The sequence below is a fragment of the Delphinapterus leucas genome, chromosome 19, assembly GCF_059928025.1.
Source record: "Delphinapterus leucas isolate spDelLeu-1000000601 "Yukka" chromosome 19, BTC_Dleu_Yukka2, whole genome shotgun sequence".
Lineage (NCBI taxonomy): Eukaryota > Metazoa > Chordata > Mammalia > Artiodactyla > Monodontidae > Delphinapterus > Delphinapterus leucas.
This window is the reverse complement of record NC_143147.1, coordinates 52,581,392-52,601,589: the sequence shown is the minus strand read 5'-3', so window position 1 is coordinate 52,601,589 and position 20,198 is coordinate 52,581,392. Positions and strand designations below refer to the sequence as shown.

At 52.6% G+C, this 20,198-nt stretch overlaps 1 protein-coding gene across 1 annotated transcript; it reads left to right on the top strand.

Moving 5' to 3' along the window:
• Positions 1–2: 2 nt before the first annotated feature.
• On the top strand, positions 3–18,280 carry ITGA2B (integrin subunit alpha 2b). Its single transcript, XM_022565207.3, has 30 exons — positions 3–5,332; positions 6,875–6,996; positions 7,086–7,183; positions 7,291–7,456; positions 7,741–7,790; positions 7,867–7,912; positions 8,006–8,134; positions 8,482–8,529; positions 8,680–8,723; positions 8,859–8,912; positions 9,056–9,108; positions 9,313–9,524; positions 11,788–11,970; positions 12,225–12,270; positions 12,370–12,474; positions 12,564–12,619; positions 12,713–12,864; positions 13,017–13,142; positions 13,534–13,601; positions 13,759–13,906; positions 14,437–14,529; positions 14,796–14,875; positions 15,188–15,268; positions 15,391–15,487; positions 15,586–15,738; positions 15,847–15,963; positions 16,454–16,567; positions 16,784–16,885; positions 17,100–17,216; positions 17,998–18,280. Exons 1-30 carry the CDS (start codon positions 5,145–5,147, stop codon positions 18,052–18,054), a joined length of 3,105 nt encoding a protein of 1,034 aa, XP_022420915.1. The 5' UTR covers positions 3–5,144; the 3' UTR covers positions 18,055–18,280.
• Positions 18,281–20,198: the final 1,918 nt, after the last annotated feature.

Genomic DNA, 20,198 nt, shown 5'->3' with positions numbered 1-20,198 from the left:
CAATTTCCAAAAGAGAAAGGCTTTGAGTTGATGACAAGCAAGTGCTGGGCAAACAAGACTCTTGACTGAGCCTTCTGCCTGTTCAGTGCTTCCTCATCTGATTCAGAAGCATCGCTTTTTTGATAACTAGCACTGGAAAATGAAATCATCTGTTTGAAGTGAAGGGACTCATTTTTCTTTGCTTTCAGCCCATGTAAATATTTAAATAATACAGTATTAACATTTTTGTGCTGCTTCCCATTAGCTTGTAGATTGAGCCATACTCTGGCTGCCTCTCTGCCTTCCTGGAGGCAGTTTCCTTTAATTTCCAGAATAGTGATTTTAAAACTAAAAAAAAATAAATAAAAATAACCTATCCTTACTTACAAGCATAACAGATTGTATTTAACTTTATCACATATGATAGAGATATATATGCTGTAAAATTAGGGAAAGGAACTTTCTAATAAACCAATGATTTGTGGAAACTTAGAGTCTGTCGTGATTGTTGCCCCATCCACTCAAGTGGGGAAGGGATGGAGGGAGTTATGGTTTACAAATAACATCTTGTTTGAAGTGATCATAGATTCTTATGAACCATATGATGTTTAGACTGTGCTTCTCAAAGCTCAGCCTGCCCAAGTAGAGGGGAAAGCTTATGCTGTGGGAGGAAGTAAGGGTTAAGTTTCTCAGTCTTATGGAGGTGTCTTGGAATGTGCACCTCCTTTCCACCCTTCCCCAGATTCTTTTTTTTTTTTTTTTTTTTTTGCCTTGCTGAGCTGCATGCGGAGTCTTATTTCCCAGACCAGGGATTGAACCCGTGCCCCCTGCAGTGGAAGCGAGGAGTCATAACCACTGGACCACCAGGGAAGTCCCCCAGATTCTCTTCTATTTCTATCCTTTTGCTCATTTTAGATGTACAATCTGTGTGTAGTAGAATGTATGGCAAATAGGTGCTCACTAAATGTGTTTGGAATTTCTAGCTTTGATTTTTGGGATTTTGGATGGACTTCAGGGCAATTGAGATGAGTCACCTGCCTGGCCTTTGCCCTCCAGATGGAGTTTTGTATACCAGAACCAGTCCTGAATTATTCTCCTCAACCCTTTAATACCACTACAGTGCTTGAGAGCTACCTGGTAAAAGGAAGTATGTCCTAATTGTTACTGAGCAGATAAAAGCCTCTATCTACTTTTCTGTATGGAAAAGTCTCAAAAGGCAGGGAAAGTTCAGCATTAAAAGCTAACCATAGATCTGTAGTGATAAATTAGTTTCCTCTCTTCCTCAACCTTTCAGGAAGGAACAGTACATGGTCTATTTCTTTCCTACTCTCATACAGCTGTGTTCTCCCCTTGACAAAAGAGTAGCTATTCAACTTGAACCTTGGGTTGGATGCTCAGATCTATTTCTCTAAAATAGAAAAATCCCTGCCCTAAAAAGATGAAAATGAAAAGTGGGAATTCCCGGGAGGTCCAGTGTTTAGGACTCGACGCTTTCACTGTGGTGGCCCAGGTTCAGTCCCTGGTCAGGGAACTAAAATCCCGCAGGCCACGTGGCACGGCCAAAATAAAGAAAATGAAAAGTGATTTTTTGAGCAGGCAAGGTGTCAGCGAAAGATGCAGACACGTGTAGAGAGTATGCTGTGTGGAGGTATGTGCAGCTGCCTGATTCCAGTAGGGGTTCTATCTGTCTCAGCTGCCTGGGCTTGCAACATGGAAGTACTCCCTCTTCAACACCCTCAGTGACTAATTCAGGCCTTGTGAACCCTTTCCATTCTTGTTTGCCAGGGATACCTTCACCTCCCCCTTACCTCGTGTCTGAATTATTGCAGCATTTTCCTGGCTGGCCTCCCTGACTCTAGGATCTAAGTCCCTGTCCCATGTAAGCTTACTGGCTTTTCAGAATCAGAGTGCAGTTCATTTTGTACTCATTGTTTCCCAGTAAAATTGTAAGCTCTGAGAGGGAGGGACTGACTCTTATACTTCCTTTTTTCTCTTAATCCCTTAGAGTGTTTTATATAGAGTTGAACACATAGTAAACATTTTGATTATGTGTTCAAGAAAGAAAAGCAAAGTAAAATACCACTAGTAACAGGATTATGCATCAGGATTTAGCAAGGAAACATCAAAGATGAAGATTTTTCTGTATATCCTCCACACTGCCAAGCTCAGTGCCAGGCACATAGTAGAAGTTCAATAATTTTTGACTTTATGAAGCCGTAGCATTCATTGAGAAATTCTAGGACTCAGGCTGATGGAACGGGAAAGTGACAGCAATGTGTCAGCACTCCTCTGCCTACTATCAACCCAGCTCTGACCCCAAAGGAACACCCAACAAGGAATAGAATCTTTATTAAATACCAAACTCTCCCTTCCCAAATCTGATCCTACCTGTTTCCAATTTCAGTTAATGATACTACAGTCCTACCAGCCAGCCACCAAAGCTTTGAATTACTTTTGACACCTCCCTACTACACAAAGGAGAGAGCAGAGATTACACATCCAGTTACTGATGTAACTGGATGTGTTATCTCTGCTCTCTCCTTTGTTCCTGCCACCAGTACCCTGGTTCAGGCCTCATCACCTTTAACTGAGAGGATGGTAGATGCCACCCATCTGATCTTCCCACTAAGTCCTGCCTTTTCCAGTTCCTTCTATCCATAGGCAGCTAGTGTAATCCAGACTGGTGCACAATTGATCATGTATCTTATTCCCTGACTTAAAAAATCTTTATGATTCTCCATCTCCTATGTATTAAAGTTCAAATTCCTTAAGATATTCAAGGACCTCCAGTGATTAGACCCCAGCCTTCCATTCCACTCTCATGCCCCAGTCCTCCCCTTTAGACACCCTATGTTGACTACTTGCCTTTCTCTATAACTGACCTCTATGTCCTCCTGCTGCTCTCTTTGCTTATGTTATTTCCTATGTCTAAAAACCCCTTCATTCTCTTATTTCTTTATTGGCTGAGTCGGGTCTTAGTTGCGGCACTCTGGATCTTTCCTTGCGGCACTCGGGCTTCTCTCTAGCTGTGGCTTGTGGGCTCCAGAGCGTGTGGACTCTAGTTGTGGCCCACATGGGCTCAGTAGTTGTGGCACTCGGGCTTAGTTGCCCCGCAGCATGTAGGATCTTAGTTCCCCAACCAGGGATCGAGCCGGCGTCCCCTGCATTGCAAGACGGATTCTTAACCACTGGACCACCAGGGAAGTCCCCCTCTTCATTCTCTGACAAAAGGCAATGTAGTGCAATGGTTAAGAACATGAATTCAGACACGAATGTCTGACTCCTAGTTTTGCCACCCATTGGCTGTGTAAACTTGGGCTATTTACCTAAAACTCTGTGCCACAGTTTTTGCATTTATAAAATGGGCATAATAGTACTTATTTCATAGGGTTGTTATGATGGAGCAAATAAATGACTTCAGCTAGGCATCATCTCTACCTTTTTCAAGGCATCCTTTACTATCCCTCCGCTGCAGTTATATGTGTTCTTGTCTTAACTCCCTCTGGACTAAGTTTTTTAAGGATCCTTGACAGTTATCTTTGTATCTCTTACCACTCAATGCCTTGAACAGAATGAGAATTTATTAAAAATGTTAGTGAAATGTGAGTTAATTTGGGGCTATACACCAGTAATACAATACCACTCAGATGAGGACAGTAGGAGGGTGGAAGGTTAAGTATATGACTGAGTTGAGTATTATGTGCCTGCCATGAGCTTGGCACTGGGAATTCAGCAGTGAAGAAGGCCCAGACTAAAGTTCAAGGAGCTTCTAACCTAGAAAGGGATAAGATTTTGTGCTGTGTGCTAAGGTGGTGAATTATGAGGGCAAGGGAGGTGCTGAAGGGGTTCCAGAATGGCCCGGGTAGTTGGGCAGGGTAAGATGATGGTTAAGTTTGATCAGAAAATATAGAGCAAAAGGAAATGTGACTGTGTTCTTTACCCCTAGCAGATCTCTTGAATTTCCTTCCTGACAACATGCTTTTTGGGGAAGACATGAGATGCCAATAAGACTTGGCACTCCTCCTCCTCTGAGCATCCATAGAAAATGATCTTTCTGCTCAAAATTATTTCTTTTCTTTCCACTATGTGAGCCTGCGTTTGCTTCTTCCATCCTCAGTGCCTGCTTCTATTCAGTCTGTCTGTCAGTAACGCCTACAATATGTTGGGCTCTTGGCTAGGGGCTGCAGAAAGGAACCTCACTCTCAAGGGATTCATGGACAAAATCCAGTGAACAGACCATGACTAAACGGTGTGATCGGTGCTGTGCCCATGTGTGTTAACCGCAGAGTACCAGCCTGAGGAGTTGGGGGAGGCATCCCCTAGGCAATGACCCCACTAGAATCAAGCCTTAATGATTGGACAAAAGCTCTTGTCACCCAAGAAAGAGTGAGGCCTGCCTTCAGTTGAACAACTGGTGCAAATCTCAGAGCGTGTGAGCCAGAACACCCTGGAATGACTCCACTTTATCCCCATCTCCTTTCCCCTTCAGCCAAGATCCATTTGCCACCCCTCCCCCAGCACTGGCTGCATTGCTGTGGCCACATTAAGACTTGGCCCCAGATGGACGATGAGTGAGGAAGCTGTTGTACCAATATGGCTGAGTGAAGCTGCCGAAGGCCCTAGAAGGAGGAAGTGGATAAGTGCCTTATCCAAAAGGCTACAGCAGCCTCGGGTCTTATCAGGGGGCAGGAGCTTCCTCACTCCTTCCCCCACCTCTGACCAAGTCACAGTGTGCCTTGGCAGTGCAGGCAGCTGTGTGGGGGGAGGAGGAACTATAGAACTGGGGGCTAGAGTGGAGGTGTACAGACCAGCTGGTATCCCAAGCAGGAAGCAATGGTGGCTTAGACTAGCGTGGTGGTAGTGGAGATGGGGTGAAGATTCAAGAGACATAGTTGAAAGGCAGAACCAACAGGACCTGATGATAAAATACTCTCAGAAAAAGGGAGGAGTCGACTTTCAGCCATAAGCATCCACCCCCCAGAGTGGCCTCACCCCCTTCCTGGCAATCCTAGAAACCGTATGGGTCCAGGACCTAGAGCCCTTTACTCTGTCTACTATTCAGCAAGTGGGTTTCAGTTTGATAAGAAAAGACTTCCTGTGGTGGAACTGAAAGGAAGAGGAAGGAGCTAACCCATTCCTGCCTAGGAGGTTGTGGGAGAAGGAAGATGGCCAGAGCTTTGTGTCCACTTCATGCCCTCTGGCTTCTGGAGTGGGTGCAGCTGCTCTTGGGACCCGGTGCTGCACCTCCAACCTGGGCCTTGAACCTGGACCCGGTGCGACTCACCTTCTACACAGGCCCCAATGGTAGCTACTTTGGGTTTTCATTGGACTTCTACAAGGACAGCCGTGGGAGGTGAGCCCTGGGGGACTCCCCCACCATCACTGCATCTCTGGGTCTTGAGTTCCCCATTTGTGATAGAAGTTGAGCAAAGCGATTTCTAGGGTCTATTCGGGCTGAGTTCTTGTTAGGAATACTGGGGAGGGACTAGCTCAGGTGAAGGTGACAACGAGAGGCAGCACTGGGGAGCTGGGCAGAGCAAGGACAAAGGGAAGACAAAAGTTGATGCTTTATTTTTTCCCCAAGGGTCAGTGTTATGACCCACTCCACCCTCATCCTTTTGAAATACAGAGAGGAGCACATGTCTTAAATTGACTTGCAGAACTATGAAATTGTCTATCCACCCCCCCACCTTGCTTTTCTATTCCAACCCCCTCATCCCCATAAAAATTATAGATATTTGAAAAGAAGCAATAGGGCATTCATGGTTGGGATGGATCAGGCTGCAAAATCAGACAGCTAAGATTAGAGTCCTGGCTCTTCCTCTTGATAGGAACTACCCTGAGCTAGTTACTTATTGAAGTGGACACTAATGTCCAGCTTCAGGGAGTGGCAATGGCAGATGGCCTTCAAGTATCAGCCCCTTGGGAAATTTCCTCTGCTGAAGAGAGCCACCTCCTCCAAAGCTCCCCCACTTCCAAATGTGGCCTAGGAACAATGACTGATCGATGAGGAGTGTGGAGAGAGGGGAAAAGTTAAGGGTCCGGCTCTCTCACCTCAACTCCAGACAGTTCAGAAGGGTCCTTCTAGCTCCAGAGTTCCCAGGGCATTAGCCCATGGCTGTTATTGGGCCTGAATCTCAGCTCCGCTCCCTCCTCTGCCCACTCGTGCTTCTTTCCCCTCCTTTCCACAGATATTGGTCTCATGGGCATTACTTAAACATTCTGCAGACTAAAAAAAAAAAATTATAGCATTTTTTGGAGCACTCGTTATGTATTATTTGGGTGGCACTGTGCTGAATGTTCCTCTTACATTTATTTCATTTACTTCTGACAGCATTTATTGGTTGGTATTGTCCACCTTTTATATATGGTACAGCTGTGATTTGAACCTAGATCTACTAGAGTCCTCAGAGGTGTCAGCACCCCACCACCCACTTTAGAGGTGACCACTAGCTTAATTCTTCGCCGTTAAAACTCACCCTCAGGAAGGGATCTGATAACAGTTCAGACAGACATATTAGGGTGCATATAAACCCATGACTTTTGGCGGCAGGTGTTGGGGAATGTAGATGTGTAAAGAGTTTAGGAGGTCTCTAAAGGCAAGGATATCAAACCCCTGGTGTTCAAATCGAACCAGATGGTTATAGTCTCAGCTTTACCCTTAATTCCACGGGTTGCTGCGGGCATATGATTTCCCTCGCTGGAAGTCAGTTTCACTGACCATAAAGTGAAAAGACTGGCCTCTATGGTCTGTGAGGTTTCACTGAGGAAAAGATGACCCAGGGACCCCGCCCCCCCAAGGCACACTGCCCTCCCGGGTAGTGCTCCCAGCGCGGGCACTGGGGAATGCGGTACGCCGGAATCCGCGCAGCGCTCACCTAGCTTTCTTATGCAGCGTGTCCATCGTGGTGGGCGCCCCACGGACCCTGGGCCGCAGCCAGGAGGAGACAGGCGGCGTTTTCCTGTGCCCCTGGAAGGCCGAGGGCGACCAGTGTACCTCGCTGCCCTTCGACCTCAGTGAGTCTCGCACAAGGAGGGAAAGGGAGGGGCTACAGGGAGAGCGGACAGCTGGGCTTCAGCACCCCACCCCTTCTTGTGCCCTCCAGATGATGAGACGCGAAGCGCAGGCACCCAAACTTTCCAAACCTTCAAGGCCCGTCAAGGACTAGGGGCGTCGGTCGTTAGTTGGAGCGACATCGTTGTGGTGGGCGCTACGGGACTGGGCTCAGGGAGCAGACAGAGGGCGGGGACACGTGGAGGGGGGGAACCCGAGTCCCGCCCCTTCCCCACTCTCCTGTGGCCCTGCTTCAGGCCTGCGCCCCCTGGCAGCACTGGAACGTCCTGGAAAAGGCCGAGGAGGCTGAGAAGACGCCCGTAGGTGGATGCTTCGTGGCTCAGCTGCAGAACAGCGGCCGCGCAGAGTACTCACCCTGCCGGGCCAACATCATGAGCCGGGTTTACCAGAAAAATTACTTCGGTGAGCTCCGCTCTCCGTTTTGGCTCCGCCCACTCGCGGTGGTTTAGCCCCGCCCTCAATCTGATCCTTCCCTCCCACCAGCTCCCCCAAACCCTGCTTTCATTCTGGCATCGCCCAGTGACCCAGCTCCTGGCTCCACCCCGCACGCCCCCGGCCCGGGAGCCGCTTAAAGGCCACGCCACCGTATTACCCCGGGGCCCCGCCCCCATATGACTCCACCTCCCGGCCCCGCCCAGGCCCCAGGGCCTGCTTCTTCACAGACCCTTCCTTCTTGCCTCCTCTAGGCGGAGACAAGCGCTACTGTGAAGCCGGCTTCAGCTCCGTGGTCACTCAGGCGAGTAAGGATCATAAACGGCGTGGGGGAGGCTCCCAAACAGGAACCCCTCTCACCTCCAGGGCTTCCTTTTCAGGCTGGGGAGCTGGTGCTTGGGGCCCCTGGCGGCTACTATTTCCTAGGTACGTGCCCATCCGTACACCTCCCTCCCTTCTCTCGGCCTGGGTAGACCCCAGGCGTCTGGGGCCCCACACCAGCTGTCCCTCGCTCCCTAGGTCTCCTGGCGCGGGCTCCAATTGCCGATATCATCTCGAGTTACCGCCCGGGCACCCTCTTGTGGCACGTGCCCACCCAGCAGCTCACCTTCGACTACAGCCACCCAGAGTACTTCGACGGCTACCGGGGTAACCCTGGCACCTCCCTTCGAGGCTTCCCAGCACTCTAAGTGTCACCGCCGGTCACGTCCTGCCCCTGTGGGAACTACCCCTTGCCAACCCTGGCTGGCCAGCTCCAGCGCTAAGGCGTCCCCATCCTCTGCTCCCGCAGCTCCCCTTCCCCACCCTCTGCAGACCGCCCAGCTCCCATACACCCCACCTCGACCTCCCGCCCTGGATTCGCTTCACGGCCTAGGGCAGGTCTCGGTGGCCTCGATTTTCCCGTCTACACAATGCAGGATTTAGAGAGTCTCCTCCCTCCCGGCCCCCTCCCTGCTTCACCCTCCGGGAAAGGCTAATTCGCGCTGTGTCTTCAGGGTACTCGGTGGCTGTAGGCGACTTCGACGGGAATCCAAACACTACAGGCAAGGAATTCGCTTAGGGGCGGGGGTTGGGGAAGCCCGGGAAGGAGCACCTCCAAGACCCGCGCCGAAATCTCCCTGGGATGAGGAATGGCGGGTGGGAGGCGGGTAGAGATTCCAAGGACCTCACTGGCTGGGCCTGGCTCTCCCCAGAGTTTGTCTTCGGTGCCCCTACCTGGAGCTGGACCCTGGGAGCGGTGAGTGCCCTCTGCCCACCGCTCAGTGTCTCGAAGGCACTGACTTTACTCTTCAGCCTGATACCCCCAACCTACACCTCCTGCCCTTCTGCGGCGGGGGCGACAATGACGCGCTCCTGTGCGTTGTCCGCGCAGGTGGAAATTTTGAGCTCGAACCACCAGACGCTGCACCGGCTGCATGGAGAGCAGGTGGGGGTCGGGTCCCCTTGGGGGGTGGCCAAGGCTGGGGGATTGAAACCCTAGAATATTCCGCGGGACATGGTGGGGGCAAAGTCCAAGAGAGGGTACCGAGTCCGGGGACAGAAAGTAAGGTGCGGCCGGGCTTCCTGCAGATGGCTTCGTATTTCGGGCACTCAGTGGCCGTCACTGACGTCAACAGGGACGGGTGAGAAGCTGGGCGCCCCCACCCCTACCCAGTTGGGTCCCAAATTACCAGAGGCGTTGACAGCCCTCGGTCTCCTCCTTTCCTAGCCCTCACTCCCACGTGACCACCGAGGGCAGCGGGAAGGCGAGGGTGGGCGAGATTGGGCTCTGGCCCGCAGCGTCCCCCTAGCCCCCCTCCCCACATAACCACCCGTCGGGCCTGCAGGAGGCATGACCTCTTGGTGGGCGCGCCACTGTACATGGAGAGCCGTGCTGACCGCAAGCTGGCCGAGGTGGGGCGCGTGTACTTGTTCCTGCAGACTCGAGGCCCTCACGCGCTGGGCGCCCCCAGCCTCCTGCTGACCGGCACGCAGCTTTATGGGCGATTTGGCTCAGCCATTGCGCCTCTGGGCGACCTCAACCGGGATGGCTACAACGGTAAGGGATGAGAGGAGCCCCACTTGCTACACAGGGGTTTACAGCCACAGTGATCATGGATTTGACCCGAGGGCAGCAGGAGCCAGGAAGGGCTTTGAGCAGGAGAGAGTTAAAGGAGACTCATTGGGGTTTGTTTGCATTAGTCCAGGCAAAATGTGGTGACCGCCCAGATATGGGCTTTGGCAGCAGAGTTAGAGATGAAGGTGATTTCAAGATATTTACTACTTAGATTATTAGGACTTGATGGGTGAATGGATGTGGGGCTAAGAGAGAGAAGTTGGGTGGGTGATGGTTCTCTTCACTGCCTGGAACTCAAGCCATGCAACAAGTCTGGGGTGAGATCAGCAATTCAGCTCTGGACTTGTTTGATTTTTTTTTTTTTTTTTGGCTGTGCCGTGTGGCTTGCGGGATCTTAGTTCCCTGACCAGGGATTGAACCCGGGCCTCTGGCAGTGAGAGCATTGGGTCCTAACCACTGGACTGCCAGGGAATTCTCTGTACTTGTTTGATCTTGAAGGGCATGGGAGCATTAGGCAGACGTATCCAGAGAACATCTGGGTGTGGCTTCCCCCACTTCCAGCAGAGAGGTCTGAGCGGGAGATAGGGGATTGGGGAGAGTCAGTGAGGTCCTGGGAGCTTGCGAAGTGTGAAGAGGCCCAGGACAGAGCCCTGGGGAGCAAGAGCATTTAGGGGACTCCCAGAGGAAGTGAGCCTGGAAAGGAGACAGAGGAATGTTCAGAGAGGTAGAAGGGATACCAGGAGATCTGATAGCCCAGAACTCAAAGGAAGAGTGCTTTAAGCCGGAGGAAGTTGGGTCAGTGGCTCCAGATGCTGCTGAGAGGTACAATTAGATGGGGCTGGAGAAGTAAGTATTCATGGGCTTTAACAAGAAGGAGGTCATTGGTGACAGTGACAAGAACCAATTCAGGGCTGGGTAGGGACCAAAGCCAGAATGCCAGGAGACAAGGTATGAATGGAGGGGAAGAACTGATGGCAGCCAGGGTAGACCACTCTTTCAACCAGTTTGTGAACGGAAAAAGAGAAAGGTGGATTACTGAAAGGAGATGAGGGTCGAGGGAAGGTTATTTTCATTTCAAAGAATATGGAGTAAGTTGAATGTGGAGGAAAATGATCTTATGGGGAAATGGGGGCATACAGTGAGCTGGAGGAGGGTCCCTGCAATGCCTGAGGGATGCAGGGGTGGGAGGCTCAGCCCAGTGGCAGGTGTAGGAGGGACACCTATTCCAGGGTCAAATGGGGAGAGGAGGAAAAAGTGGGTGTGGAGTTATAACACAACAGTCGGGCTGCTTCTCTTTGTGAATGAAGTGGGGGGCTAGGAGCTTGACTGAGTGGAGAAGGTTTGAAATGGGTGCTGAGCAGAAAACGCCAAGGGACTGCTGGGCAGCACCAAGGTCCCTAGTGAAGGCTGGAGGTCAGGAATTCATGGTGCTCCATATGGTGGGGTCTGGCCAGGCTTGCCCAGGACTGGCAATGGGGCAGGATGGCTGAGGATGCAGTGAGGGTGACTGAATGATCAGAAAATCAATGAAGAGATGAGGAAGCCAAAGGTCAGGAGACAGTGGAGGCCCAGGGCCTGAGGACGAGACTGGTCTGATGGTCTATTTGGATGAATTCTGTGTACCTCGATCAGGAAAATCAATAAAGGTTTTTAAAAGAAAACAACTGCACAGGAAACATAGCATAAAGTCAGAAGACAAAGGAAAGACAATTACAACATATATATCAAAGATTTAAATTGCTATCACATGCAAAGAATTCTTCCAGATTAATAAGATTGTGATGATTATTAAATTTTCAAGAGTGATCTTAAAAGTTATTAGTGATGACGAGCCCATGGTATGACTCTGGATTTGCATGGTGGGAGTGGAATGGGGTGAAGACCCCCAGGTGAAGAAGGGGCAAATATTTAATAGGTCTTGGTTACTTAATCTTCTGGGACTCTATTTTCTCATCTAAAATGGGAATAATAATGCCTAATTTTCAGGATTAAGTGAAATCATGTCATTATATTTTCCTCAATAGATAGTGAGGGCTGTTATTGTTTTTACAATAATCGGACTTGATGGGTCTCCCTCCTACCCAATTGTAAACTCCTGGAGGGCGGGGCAGCTCTCCCCTTGACCCAGACCTCTGCATTCCTCTCCTGGTCCCCTGGAGTCTGCCTAGAGAAGGAGCTCAGGAAAGTTTTACATCTGGAGAGACTGGATAACAAACAGCCACCCCCTTTCTGTTGCTCCTTCCAGATGTTGCTGTGGCCGCCCCCTATGGGGGTCCCAGCGGTCGAGGCCAAGTGTTGGTGTTCCTGGGTCAGAGTGAGGGACTTAACTCACACCCTTCCCAGGTCCTGGACAGCCCCTTCCCCACAGGCTCTGGCTTTGGCTTCTCCCTTCGAGGTGCCACAGACATCGATGACAATGGATACCCAGGTGCCCCTGGACTGCCTCCAGCTAGACAGGAAGGGCTCTTGGGCATTAGCTGGAGATGCTGAGACACAGCCGGGGGCTTGAACCTGACCTGGTGCCCGACTGAGAGCTCTGACCTGTCTGTGGGGCTGGGGGGCCAGAACAAACCTTCTATGGGGGTGGTAGTGTGGGGAAGTGCTGGGAAGATGAGGTGAGGACGCCATACCCCCTCTAACTAACAATTCTGACACCTCCTTTCCTTCCCACAATGTCTATAGACCTGCTGGTGGGAGCTTACGGGGCCAACAAGGTTGTTGTGTACAGGTGAGCACTGACTCCAGGGGCGGGGAGAGGGAGGACCCACACCATCAGAGGAGACTAGGCCAGGCGGGGCCACAAGGCAAGCTTCCTGCATCCCGCCAGGGCTCAGCCGGTGGTGATGGCCACTGTCCAGCTGCTGGTGCAAGATTCGCTGAATCCTGCTGTGAAGAATTGTGTCCTGCCCCTGACCGAGACACCAGTGAGCTGGTGAGGAGACAGAGGGCGTGGGCCAGGCAGGATCTGGGACCTCAGTGTGGGGACCCTGTAGCCCCTGAGCCCCATTCACATCTTTGCAGCTTTAACATCCAGATGTGTGTGGGAGCCACTGGACACAACGTTCCCAAGAAGCTGCGTGAGTGGCACCATGGGGACAGGAGGGAGGTGGGCCTGGGCTCCCCTGGAGGCTGGCCGGGGAGACCCTGACACTCCCCGCTTGCCCGGCCAGACCTAAATGCTGAGCTGCAGCTGGACCGGCAGAAGCCCCGCCAGGGCCGGCGGGTGCTACTGCTGGCCTCTCAACAGGCGAGCACCATCCTGGGCCTGGATCTGAGCGGAAGGCACGGCCCCACCTGCCACACCACCAAGGCCTTCCTCCGAGTATGCCTGGCTGGGAATGGGCAGGGCTGGGTGTGCAGAGCCTGTTCATCCAGCCCTGGGGCATTGGGCTGGGTGCTGCACGGGGTGGTCAGGGGGACACACGTATTAGGATACATGGTTGCAAGATGGCCTGACTCTTGCCCCCTCATTAGGATGAGGCCGACTTCCGGGACAAGCTGAGCCCCATCGTGCTCAGCCTCAATGTGTCCCTGCAGCCTGAGAAGGATGGACTAGCCCCTGCTCTCATGTTGCATGGAGACACCCACATCCAGGAACAGGTAGGGGTGGGCAGGTGCAGGCAAGGGAGGTGGAGGACCCCTCCACCCAGAAAGCCAGGGTTAGGGTTAGTGTCCAAATCGTATTGTGAACCCCCAAACCTAGATGTCACCTCTAATCTCTGATGTTACTCTCAACCCTGCTGAAAACCCCCAAATCTCAATATCCCCTATACCCTCATGTAAACCCCAAATGTCGATGTCACCTCTAAACTCTGATATAAACCCATAAACCCTGACGTCATTATCAAAGCCCTGACATCATCCCAAACCCTGATGCAAACCCCAAAGCTCTGACATCATCTCCAACCTCCTTTTCCTTCTCAGACCTTCTAATTCCCTAAGCCCTGATGTGCCCCCAAACTTACCCACACACCTGATGTGCCCCCTCTAGACCCGCATCATTCTGGACTGTGGGGAAGACGACCTGTGTGTGCCACAGCTCCAGCTCACTGCCAGCGTGTGAGGAGACCGCCCGCTCTACCCAACCCTGGCCCTGTCTACCCCTATGACACCCCCTCCCCACCTGGCTCCTGATACTCTGTCCTCAGCCCCTCTCCTCCTCCCAGACCCTGGGCCTGGACCCAGCCTCCTCGGCTTTACTCCTTTCTCCCCACAGGACAGGCTCCCCGCTCCTCATTGGAGCCGATAACATGCTGCAGCTGCAGATGGAAGCGGCCAACGACGGGGAGGGAGCCTACGAGGCCGAGCTGGCTGTGCACCTGCCTCCAGGCGCACACTACATGCGGGCCCTCAGCAACACCGAGGTGAGGCCCCACCCCGGGGCATAGTCGGGGACCTGGAAGGTGCAGGAGCCTTGATTCTCATCTCCCACCTGAGAGCTCCCACTTCTCTTATGCCTTCCTTTAAAAGCTGTGATCTCTTTTTTCTTTTTAATTTGGAAGAGAACATTTGCTAATGGCAAAAAATTCAAGAACTCAATTATAAAACGCAAACCAAAAACGGCTCAGGAAATAAATGTTAACAGGAACCTCTGTTAACATTTGGTGAATTTCCTTCCAGTCTTTTTTCCCAGCATCAACACTTTATTTATTTATTTTATTGACGTAGTTTATAATAATGGGGTTATACTCCATGTAATGTTCTGTGGGTTTTATTTCCAAAAAAAAAAAAAAATCATTAAAAAGAATAAGGTGCTGCAGTAACACATAGAGTGGAATGTGACAGTCCTTGAACTCCCACCCTGGCATCCTCCTCTCCCTGACTTTCCAAGGGAGCTTAACTATATATGGGATGCTCTGTAACCATCTTCTTGCTCGGGACTGCCTCTCTGAAGGGCTTTGAGAGGATCATCTGTAACCAGAAGAGGGAGAATGAGACCAAGGTGGTGCTGTGTGAGCTGGGCAACCCCATGAAGAGGAACGCCCAGGTGAGGCCGCCCAGTCCTGGGTGCTGGGTCTCCTCCACCAGGGGTTCATAGACAGCTGGGTTTTAGGGGCTGGGTTTAGAGTCAGATGGCTCCAGGCTAGAATCCTGGTCCTCCCACTCCCTGTGTGTTCTTGGGTGAGTAATACCCTTTCTGAGTGGGCTTCTGAACAAAATGGAGGTAATAATGGTGACCTTGGAGGATGAGGTCCACAGGCCACATTCAGAGTGGGCATTTGGGCAGTGACTTTGGCTCTCCCCATGTCTCAGATAGGAATCACGATGTTGGTGAGTGTGGGGAACCTGGAAGAGGCTGGGGAGCACGTGTCCTTCCGGCTGCAGATCAGGAGGTACTAGACTGGGAAGCACTCCGTTTCCCTATCTGATCTCCACACAGAGATCCTCAGACACCCTCCATACATAAGGGTCTTCTGGGATGCCTGCTCTTTAGACTTCCCTCTTCCCTTTCTTCCTCAGAGACTTGTTTCTGAGTTTTGGAGCCCTAGAGGAAGTTCTTGTCTAGGTCTAACTTTAGTGTGGCATGCTGTTTGTGGAGTTAGCTCTTCCTGAGACCTCTGAAATTCTGGCCCAGCCCCAGAGAGTCCTCATGTTCACTGGCCTGGTGTCCCTGATCTGTCTCTCCTCATCCCCCTCCCTTACAGCAAGAACAGCCAGAATCCAAACAGTGAGATGGTGATGCTGGATGTGCCAGTTCGGGCAGAGGCCCATGTGGAGCTGAGAGGGTGAGAGGCCAGGGATGGAAAAGGGAGTTGGTAGGCACAGCCCTAAGGTTCCGGGGTCCTGGGCAAAGCCCCCCGCCAAGTCAGGGGATCAAGCTCACTCTGGGAGTGTCGGGCCCCTGCAGGAACTCCTTTCCAGCCTCCCTGGTGGTGGCAGCAGAAGAAAGCAAGAGAGAGAACAGCTCGGACAGCTGGGGCCCCAAAGTGGAGCACACCTACGAGGTAGGGAGGAGCCTCCGCGCCCCAGGCTGGAGTGGGCGGGCCCCAGGGGCTGGGCTAGGTGCCGAGCCTCCTAACATCCTGCCGCCACCACCCGCCAGCTCCACAACAATGGCCCTGGTGCTGTAAAAGGCCTCCGCCTCAACCTCCGCCTCCCCGGCCAGTCCCAGCCCTCCGACCTTCTCTACATCCTGGATATACAGCCCCGGGGAGGCCTTCAGTGCTCCCCACAACCATCTCCCAACCCCCTCAAGGTGAGAGCCTGGGTGAGTTCCCCAGCCCAACAAACAGGGCCCTTCTACTCTAGGAGGGCTGGGAGATGGGCAGAGTGTCGGACCTGATGGCCTCCTTTGCTTCCTCAGCTCGACTGGGGGCTGCCCACCTCCAGCCCTTCCCAGGCCTATCACAAGCGGGACCGCAGACAGGCGCTCCTGCCGGAGCAGGAGCAGCCCTCGAGGCTTCAAGGTCCAGTTTTTGTGGTGAGCAGGCCCTGTGGTCTCCAGCTGCGGCCTCCCTGGCGCCTAGGGGCAGAGGGGATGGGAGGCAGGGACGGAGAGGGGCGGGGGGTGTGATGTAGGCCTCGTGTGGGCCACCGTGGTCCCACAGAGTCCTCCAAGTGAATAGGAAGGATTGTGCTGGTCTTGTGTCTGGGGCAGGTTGAGGGGCACTTGCATATTTTAAGGTTTCCAGTACATTGAAGAAAATGAATAAACGCCAAAGCAGGTTTACAAAAAGGCTGGGTATTGAACGCTGTGTGATTGACCCACTTCTTTCCTCCCTCTCCCTGCATCTCCGGGACTGTGGGAGCAATCTCATTCAGAGATAACGTCCCAAGATTGAATCTGAGTCCCTTCCCGAGGAGGAGGCCCGGCCTGAGCTCCCTGACCCCCCAGCCCCCTCTGTCTTGGGTCCTACGGTGAGAGGGTGATGGGTCAGGAGGGGCTGGGGACCAATGACACATCCCCTCAGAGCTGCGATTCGGCGCCCTGTACTGTGGTGCAGTGTGAGCTGCAGGAGATGGCGCGCGGGCAGCGGGTCATGGTCACGGTGCTGGCCTTCCTGTCGTTGCCCAGCCTCCGCCAGGTGGGCCGGGATGCGGGCGGGCGGGGCCCTCTGAAGGCGGGCACTGAGTGTGTTGGGGAGGGCGGGGCTTCGGGGGCGGGAGAGAGTGAGGGCAGAGTTTACTTTGGAGGGGATGGGGTTAGGCTGGGGGCAGATCTCCCCAGAGGGGAGTCTGGGGCCGGTACTCCCGCAACCAATAGGCCTCGTGTAAATGGCATTCACCGCCACCCCATCCAGAGGCCCCTGGATCAGTTTGTACTGCAGTCGCACGCTTGGTTCAACGTCTCCTCCCTTCCCTATGCCGTGCCCGCCCTCAGCCTGCCCAGCGGGGAAGCTCTGGTGAGTGTGGAAGGATGGTGGCAGAAAGGGGTCCCGCGGGCCTCCCATTGGCCTTCCCCTGTGTCCCTGCCCAGCAGGATGGGGGCGGGGCCTCCCTGGGTCTGCGGGGTGGGACAAGTAGGTGGCTTAGCTGGGGGTCACCAGCCCTGCAAGTTTGAGTCTTTGGGAAGGTCAGCATCCCGGTGATTGAGGAGACCCACGGGTCTCCCCTCAGGTGCAGACACAGCTGCTTCGGGTCTTGGAGGAGAGAGACATTCCAATCTGGTGGGTGCTGCTAGGCGTGCTGGGTGGCCTGCTGTTGCTCACGTTCCTGGTCCTGGCCATGTGGAAGGTGAGGCAGGAAGGGAGGGTGGGTTTCGGGGTGTGGGGGGGAACCCCGCAGGGAGGCAGAGGGAGATGGTGGCCCAAGTAGGTGACCCAGCGTCCATCTGATCTCCATCTCCACTATTAGAATGTCACTCTCTAGAGGACCTCTTCCAGGGCACAGATCCCCGGGAGAGGTGGCACCTGAAAAAACTCTAAGGCCTTTAGACCCGTTCCCTCTGAGGGCAGGAGTCCCAGGGAATGAGCCCTGCCTTCAGGAATCCATTGGCCACCGAGAAAGACAGGGTTCACCTCCTCCCTGCTCTGTCCTCCCCCCACGCCCCCCCCGACTGAGGTGGGAGACCCAGGTCTGATCCAGACCCCGCTTCCTGCTCCTTGTGAGGCCCTGCTGGGTCACTCCCTCCTCTGCGCCCGGACAACATGTGAGCCGTTCTCAAACTCACGTGTCCAAACCCTGGAAGGCCATAGTGCTTTTAGGGAAAGCCACACATTAGACTTATAATAATCAAATATATACCGTCACACGCTTGAGTCACATAGAGACATGATCATCAGCACTTAAGGAAAGTTCAGGCAAGAAGAAACAAAACGTGAGAAAAAATTTCGTTGCGTGCATTATCTGTAAATGGGGAAAGGCCTCCATTCGATCGCATAGCGGGGTTTGTGTTCTGGGCTGGTCCAGGACGAGGACCTCGTGACGGGCTGGTTTCCAGCATACATCCTCCACTGCTGCTCTGGGGCCTAAAGATCACCTTTACACCCTGTCTCCGGCCCCTGTGCACCCCCAGGTTGGCTTCTTCAAGCGGAATCGGCCACCCTTACAAGAAGATGACGAAGAGGAGTGATGAGCCCATGCATCTCTGTCCTAGCAGGAAGGCTGGGGCTGATGCCTGCTCTGTCCCTTCTTCTCCAGCAAGTGCCCCCAGCTCTGGTCACCCATGGGTTGGAGCTGTTTCATGGCGGGCTCCTGATGTCCTTCCCCACCCATCAGAGCCAGGTCACCCCCTTTCCTGCTGCCTAATAAAGAGGTTGAGTCCCAACCCCCAGCATGATGCCTCCTCTTGGGGTCAGAGGAGGAGAGGGGGCCTGAGGTGACGTTGGGATGGGGAATCTAGGGCTGGCAGAAGTGTGAGCAGAGAGGGTCTCTGCCAGGGCAAAGGGTGCGATTTACTGTCTTTGGGGAGTGTCAGGGAGTAGAGAGTGGGGGTGGAACAAGGGAGAAAGGGTGACAGAGCCTCCAAGTGAGACTGGGGGGGGATGGGGTGTCTGAGGGTGACTGGGTGGGATGGGGGTTGGGAGCATCGAGAAGGCAGGCTGCGTCCCTGGTGGGTGGCTTTAAACAATATTTTTTCCATGATTTTGAGGGAATCAAACCTCAAGATGATCTGAGATTTGGAGAAATAACACACTGTCCCCACTCATAAAAGAAGGTTCCTAAAGCTGTGCTCAGAGGGAGGAGGGGCAGAAGGAGACTGAGTAGCCTCAGTCTGAGGAAGGCAGAGTCACGGCAGGGACAGAGAGCAGGCATTGCTCTCCGGCCACCTGCTGTTTGCTGTTCCTTCTTCCCCGCCAAGGGGAAGGGTCTTCAGTTAGGAACAAGGGCACAGGTGGGGAGCTCACAGGAGGGCTGGAAGACAGCTGTCCCACCGCAGAGACTGGAGTCAGCGGATAGAGGTGGGGGGTCCTCTTGGAGTCCTGAGAGGTTGTTGGTTCATGAGTTCAATATTTATTGAGCACCATGGACCTGGTACTGTTCCAGTGCTGAGGTGGAGCAGTGGACAAAACAAGGTCCCTGAGCTCATGGAATTTACATTCAACCAGGAGTAAAGAATAAACAAATTAATGTATGGTCAGTGGCAGTCAATGCTGGGAGTTGAAACAAAGATAAGGAGATAGTGATCGAATTCAGTGGGTGTTGGGAGAGGGCTGACATTTTAGGGAGAGTAGTCAGGGAAGGTCTCTCTAATGAGGTGAGCAGAGGGATGAATGAATGAAGCAGGCAGCTGGAGGGAATAAAGTGTTCTAGACAGAAAGAGCAGCCAATGAAGAGGCCTGAAGTGGGAGCAGGCTTGATGTATTCAAGTAAAAGAAAGGAGGCCCCTGGGCTGGAGGCAGGAGAGGGGTCCAGATGAGGTCAGGGGTGGGGGCAGGGAGGCAGCACCTTGTGGCTGTGGCCATGGGGAAGACTTTGGACTTGATGCTAAGTGTTGGGGGAAGCCACTGATATACAGACTTACCTCACAAGAGCTGCTGGTATTTGATTTTACCCAAAGGGGTAAAAGGTAAATTCTGAAAAGAAGAGAACAATTTGACATCCATGCATGGCAAGTTCCAGAACAGGTTTCTAGTTGTGTGACTGTGACCATTTAGGAAAAGAGTAAGCTGTGGTCCTTGAACACCAGCCAAACTCCCTCTCCCCTCCACCATTGTAATTGGATGGCCCCAGACAATTTATCTTGATCCAGCAAAGCATTTGGCATTTGTACTTATAAACAAGACAGAAATGTGAGCTGAATGATAGAGACTCAGATTTAAAACCGGACAATTTTGATAAAGCTGAAGGAGATCTCTATGGGGGTGTCCCAAAGCTCCATCCTTCCGCTGCCTGTGATTGTCATGAGTCCCTTGAATGGAGGCAGCGAAGCTGCTCTTCACCCTGCAGATGGCTCCGGGCTGAGAGGCAGCTCCAATACAATGGGTGATGAAGCAGATTCAAGGCAGCCTTGACAGATTGTAAAGTTGGGTTGAAACCAACAAGATGAAATTCACCAGGAATGAGTGCTAAATCCTGCGTTGAGGTTGTGAAAAAAATGGTTACATAAGACTGGGAAATCTGAATAGATGGAAATTTATGAAAAAGAATAAAAGAAAGAGAAAAGGAGGGAGAGAGAATGAGAGAGAGGAAGGAAGGAAGGAAGGGAAGAAGGAGGGAGGGAGGGAGGGAGGAAGGAAAAGAAAGAAAGAAAGAAAGAAAAAGAAAGAAAGAAAG